Source organism: Peromyscus maniculatus, chromosome 2, assembly GCF_049852395.1.
Source record: "Peromyscus maniculatus bairdii isolate BWxNUB_F1_BW_parent chromosome 2, HU_Pman_BW_mat_3.1, whole genome shotgun sequence".
NCBI lineage: Eukaryota > Metazoa > Chordata > Mammalia > Rodentia > Cricetidae > Peromyscus > Peromyscus maniculatus.
The window spans coordinates 165,477,518-165,483,517 of NC_134853.1; the positions used below are offsets into that span (position 1 = coordinate 165,477,518).

At 48.3% G+C, this 6,000-nt stretch overlaps 1 protein-coding gene across 1 annotated transcript in view; it reads left to right on the top strand.

Moving 5' to 3' along the window:
* Nucleotides 1-5,683, top strand: part of Mtor (mechanistic target of rapamycin kinase) — a 113,891-nt gene extending 108,208 nt beyond the window's left edge. Inside the window, exons 56-58 of the mRNA XM_006975240.3 lie at nt 69-149; nt 3,810-3,915; nt 4,785-5,683. Of these exons, the coding sequence (XP_006975302.1) occupies nt 69-149; nt 3,810-3,915; nt 4,785-4,800 (203 nt within the window). The 3' untranslated portion in view covers nt 4,801-5,683. The remainder of the gene's footprint in view (nt 1-68; nt 150-3,809; nt 3,916-4,784) is intronic.
* The last annotated feature ends 317 nt before the right edge of the window (nt 5,684-6,000 follow it).

The window sequence follows — 6,000 nt, forward strand, 5'->3', positions numbered from 1 at the left end:
ACGCTCACAGGTGTTTCATAGAAGCGGGGCAGCCTTGGACCTGTTGCTTCTGCTCTTGTGTCTTTCAGTTGGAGATGGTTTGGTGAAACCAGAAGCCTTAAACAAGAAAGCCATTCAGATTATTAACAGGGTTCGCGACAAGCTTACGGGTGAGTGAGTGGGGTTAAAGGGACAGGACACCCGAAGAGGAGAGTGCTCTCAGCGGGTGGCCAGGCCACTTCCTGGGATTCAATTCCACCTGGGCTTCAAGGCAGCAGTGGAGCACCCCCACCCCCACCCCCCACCCCCGCTGGCTCTTCTTGCTGAAGACCCTTAATATCCCTTGACATCTCTTAACCTGGAGATGAGGGAGGCTCTTTAGGAAATCTGGGTGGATTCCAGAACCAGCCACCTCCAGGGTCAAGTTACTGGCCTCATGGTGAGATACTGGAGGGTGCCTGACCACTTGGACTGCAGTGGAAGGATGGAAGAGGAGCCATGTTTGATTTTGGAAAGAAGCAGCCCATCCACAGTCATCCTCTTTCTTCTGTTGAGTGGATTATTATATGGAGAATGGGAGCCAGAAAGCCAGAGACCCTGTTCCATACTCACTGTGTGACCTCTGAACTCTTGTCTCCATCTGGATGATAAGAAGCCCTGACAGAGGACGTGAACATCATAGGAAACGTAGGATGCCAGGCACTGGGCGTCAGCCGGTCGTTTTTGTGAGCAGAGGCGGTTAATCAAGTACCCGTTTGTGTTGGATGCTAAAGGAACCACAGTGGTAGAGACACACAGCTTCCCTGGCTTCTCAGGGCCCAGAATCTAAGGGGGACACTGCCACTAAATGGAGGAGAGTGATCCAAGGCTATTGCGCCTTGGGATGGAAGGGTTTAATTTAATTTGGAAATTCCAGAAAAGTTTCCTAAGGAAATAACTGGAGTTCAAGTTTACAAGAGGACTATATTAGTTACTTTTCTATTGTTGGTAATAAGACACCATGACCAAGACAACTCATAAAGAAAGCATTTATTGGGTTGGGGATTTAGCTCAGTGGTAGAGCAGTTGCCTAGGAATTGCAAGGCCCTGGGTTCGGTCCTGAGCTCCAGAAAAAGAGACAGACAGACAGACAGACACACAGAGAGAGAGAGAGAGAGAGAGAGAGAGAGAGAGAGAGAGAGAGAGAGAGAGAGAGAGAGAGAGAGAGAGAGAGAGAGAAAGCATTTATTTGGAGCCCATGACCATTGTGGTGGTGAGCACAGAAGCATGCAGGCAAGCATGGTGCCTGAGCAGTAGCTGAGAGCTTACTTCTTGTTCCACAACCCTGAGGCAGAGAGAGCTAACTGGAAATGACAAAGTCCAACTCCAGTGACACAAGTCCTCCAGTACCACTACACCTCCTAATCCTTCCTAAACAGTTCCACCAGCTATGGACCAAGTATTCAAATATGTGAGCCTATGAGAACCATTCTCCTTCAAACCTCCACAAGGAGTTAACTAGGTGGACGCTAGGCAGAAGGAGCAGAACCCTTTGTTGAGAGTGGTGGCAAGAAAGAAGATCCTAGGGCTGGCATTCTGGCCGAGGGAAAACAATGTATGTGATGACTAGCTGGGCCAGGGCCTTAGGCTCACATCCTATGTCCCGAGGGCAGTGGAAAAGCACCAGAGGCAATTAGGTGGAGTGGAGAGGAAAGAAGCCTGAGTTTCTGTGTTGTGAATACTCCCTGTGCTGGCTGGGTGGACCCTGCATCAGGAGGGCCTGCAGGTGCTCTGATATCCAGGCAGGACAACCATTGATGAAGTGAAGACCTTGGATGCAAGAGATCTTGAGGAGGGCAAACCCAAGGTTGGCCTAGGGCTGTAGCTCAATGGTAAAGTTCTAGCCTGACACTCACAAAACTAACTTAGAGCCCCAGTACCACCCGAAAATAGAAAAACCCACAAAGACTACTGTTAATGCATAAGACATGACTCCAAGATACTGGTGCCCATCTGTGTGGAGCCCCGTGACCAGACTGGAGCTGTCGAAGAGAGTGATATGTGGCAAGTCCTTTTTGTTGGGGTTTTTTTGTTTTTTTTTTTTTTGTTTTTTTTTTGGTTTTTTTGAGACAGGGTTTCTCTGTGTAGCTTTGCGCCTTTCCTGGCACTCACTTGGTAGCCCAGACTGGCCTCGAACTCACAGAGTTCTGCCTGGCTCTGCCTCCCCAGTGCTAGGATTAAAGGCATGCACCACCACTGCCTGACGAGATGTGGCAAGTTCTTAAGCAGCTTCTGTGGAGAGAAGAGGACCAAGTGACAAGTGGAGGCTTCTGTGGACAGAAGTCTGCGATGCTGAGATCCACTCTGAGAACTGGTTCATGGTCCTGAAGGGCAGGGCAGGGTGGTCAGAGGAAAGGAAGGAATTCCTGGGCTGTGGGAGAAGAGGGAATTGATGAAAATAAATCAGTCTGCACACTGCCCAGCCCAGCCTCGGGCCCAAATCTGAAACCTAGGGGGTGAGGGCGTCTGGCCAGGGTGAGAAGTGGAGAAGCTCTGATATTTGTAGAGACAGGAAGACTTTAACAGTTAGTCCTCTTTGTGGTACGAAAGGCACTCTGCCAGCTAGAGGTGGTGGCTCACACCTGCAGTCCCAGTAGGAGGACAAGGCAGGAGGAGTACTGAGAAGTAGAAGCCGGGCTGGGCTCTGCAGTGAATTCCAAGACAACAAGGAAGGGAAGGGGAGGAAAGAAAAAAAAAAAAAAACAGTTACAGTGCTACACATCTACTATAATCCCTGAACTTGGAAAATCAGGAAGATCAGGCATTCAAGACCAGCCTCACCTACATAATTCAGGCCAGGTCAGGCTACAGAAGATCGCTCTCAAAAAACAGTAACAACAAAATATTTCCCCTGTCTTTTTGGTTTTTTGAGACAGGGTTTCTCTGTGCAGCTTTGGCACCTTTCCTGGAACTCACTCTGTAACTCAAGCTGGTCTTGAACTCACAGAGATCTAACTGCCTCTGCCTCCTCTGGGATTAAAGGCGTGCGCCACCACCACCCGCACTTCCCCTGTCTTAAAGAAAATAAGAAGAGGCAAGTTGGGCCTGGAGAGATGGCTCTGTGGTTAAGAGCATGTTATCCCATGATTTCCAGCCCCCATATGGTTCATGACCATCAGAGACTATAGCTCCAGGGATCTGATACCATCTTCTGACCTCCAAGGGCACACACATGGTACACATACAGACATACAGGAATTTGAAAATCTTTACAAAAAATCCAGGCAGGATAGCCTCGCAGTGGTGGCGTATGCCTTTAGTCCCAGTACTAGGCAGAGATCCATCTGGATCTTTGTGAGTTCAAGGCCAGCCAGTCTACAAGGTGAGTTCCAGAATAGGCTCCAAAGCTACAGAGAAACCCTGTCTTGAAAAACCAAAATAAAAAATTAAAAAAAAAAAAAAAAAAAAAAGGGCAGGTTATCAAAGAAGCCACATTGGCTGGCCGGGCTGCGGAATCTGTGTGAGGTCAAGATCTTAACTGTCCGGTGGAAACACTGATGGGAGCTTCTGGGATTCAAGCTGAATGGCCTTGATCGCTTTTCAGATCATATTTTGGAATAGCTCCATTAGCCATATCTCTGACATCATCACTGTCTTTGAACTGGGTCTATATTAAGAGATCCGTGTGCCAGCAGATGACACAAGCAAATTTCTCAAAGCGGGTGTTGTCAGTTCTTCCTGCTCCAGTGAGAGTTGACTTCCTGTGGCTGCATAGACAGTGGAGCCACACAGGAACATGGGATGTGTTGATGCCAGGTTCAGATGACAGTGTTTCTGTTTCTGCATCCTAGGTCGGGATTTCTCTCATGACGACACCTTGGATGTTCCAACCCAAGTGGAGCTGCTTATCAAGCAAGCAACATCCCATGAAAACCTCTGCCAGTGCTACATTGGGTGGTAAGCTCCACTGGCCCAGTGTGGTGGCACATGCCTTTAGTCCCAGCACTGGGGGTGCAAGGGAGCTGGATCTCTTCAGTTCCAGGCCAGCCAGGGCGACAGTGGTGGAACCCTGTCTCAAAAATAAATAAAGGAGCAGGGAGGGCCCACTTGAAGGCTCAAACTGAGACATAAAAAGATGACTTGATGGAGTGACCAAATAGGACAGTTATGGGCTCATGTCTCTAGTTTAGAAGTTTGTGGTCTTGCTGGGCAGTGGTGGCGCACGCCTTTAATCCCAGCACTTGGGAGGCAGAGCCAGGAGGATCTTTATGAGTTCAAGGCCAATCTGGTCTACAGAGCGAGATCCAGGAAAGGCGCAAAAAACTACACAGAGAAACCCTGTCTCGAAAAACCAAAAAAAAGTTTGTGGTCTCTGAGAATGCTCCTTATCTAACAGGAGAAAACTGAGAAATATAGATCTGTGTTTGGATGTTAAAACTGCTTTAAGAGCTATGGTTTAGAATGGGAAAGGTGCCTTATTTGTCTGTAGGTCTTTTGGATTTTTGTTCACTCCAGAGGTGCAGAAGGGCACAGGAAAAGCCAGCACAGTGACTAAAGAGAGAACAGTGAAAAGAAAGACTGATAACCTGGAGTGTCCGGGCGGAAATTTGAAAGAGGGGCAGAACTGTCTGTTAGGGACCTCAGGGCATAGACAGTGGAGCCACACAGGAACATGGGATGTGTTGATGCCAGGTTCAGATTCCAGTGTTATTAGCCCTGGACTGGAGATGTTGACTGAGTCCCACGGGGCTCAGACCTGCTCTCCGCACTAGAGTAAGGCTTGGAAGAGCTCTGATGACTGACTGCCTTGCTGTCTACCTTTCTAGGTGTCCCTTCTGGTAACCAGAGCCGGCAAACCACAGCATCTCCTCAGAGGCTTTTGTACCTTGGTCTGTGCTTCCAGTGGACCGAATCCAAGGTCATAAAGTTGGACTTTGTTAAATATTCTGAAATGTATATGAAAAGAACTACTGTATATTCAGAGTTGGTTTGAACCAACCTCCTAGCTGCTGTTGAAAAGACACTGTCAGAAACACAAGGCTTGATTCAGTTCCCGGACAGTGAAACACAGTAATCCTACAGAAACCAAGCCTTTGATGTGGGGGGAACAGAAAATCGGTAACTGAGAAATACGGGTTTTGACTTAGCTTAAAAGAGAACTCATCGCAAGCATTTGCTGACAGAACATCTAGTCCATCCTCTCATCCCAGGGACAGTGGACTCAGCACAGTCAGGAATGCCCGGGCCTAGAGAACACTGCCCGGGGCCTCCACCACAAGGATGCAGACTTCAGCACTCCACCCATGCTCTTACCTCACCAGTCCCTGGACCGCAGTGACACCCTTTGCAGAATGGGCCAAAGTGGGTGAGAAGATCTGTCTTCTGCCGAAACCACAAGACCTGACCTTCCAGGAGGGAAGAGTGCTAGACGCCTGGCCACCATGTGTGAGCAGGTGCGCCAGGGATCCCAGTGCAGATGGCCTGCACCGACCCTGTGTTTGACGAGGGATGAGTTCATTGTGTTTGGAGCAGGAGCTCAGAACACAAGTGCTGTGGCAGAGGTGCTGATCACAGAGGGATCGACACACTAGAACAGGTCGGGAATTATGAGCAAAGTAAAGATCCAATTAAATACACAAAGTATAAAGTGAAGCCACGTGTCTAGACACCATATTGTATCTGAGTAATTTTTGTGCCAATAAATGACATCAGAATTTTAAAAACATTTATGTATATGATTGGCTTTTTATTCATAATTATTTTGTAAATTCTGTCACTAGGCTAGGGATACAACTCAGTGGTAGGCCACTAGCTAACAGTCACTGGCCCAGGGTTTGGTTCCCAACATTGAAAAAAAAAAAGGGATTTGCCTGGCGGTGGTGGCGGCACACGCCTGTGATCCCAGCATGTGGGAGGCAGAGCCAGGCGGATCTCTGAGTTCAAGGCCAGCCTGGTCTACAGATGGAGATCCAGGACAGGCACCAAAACACACAGAGAAACCCTGTCTCGAAAAAAACCAAAAAAATAAGTAAATAAAAATAA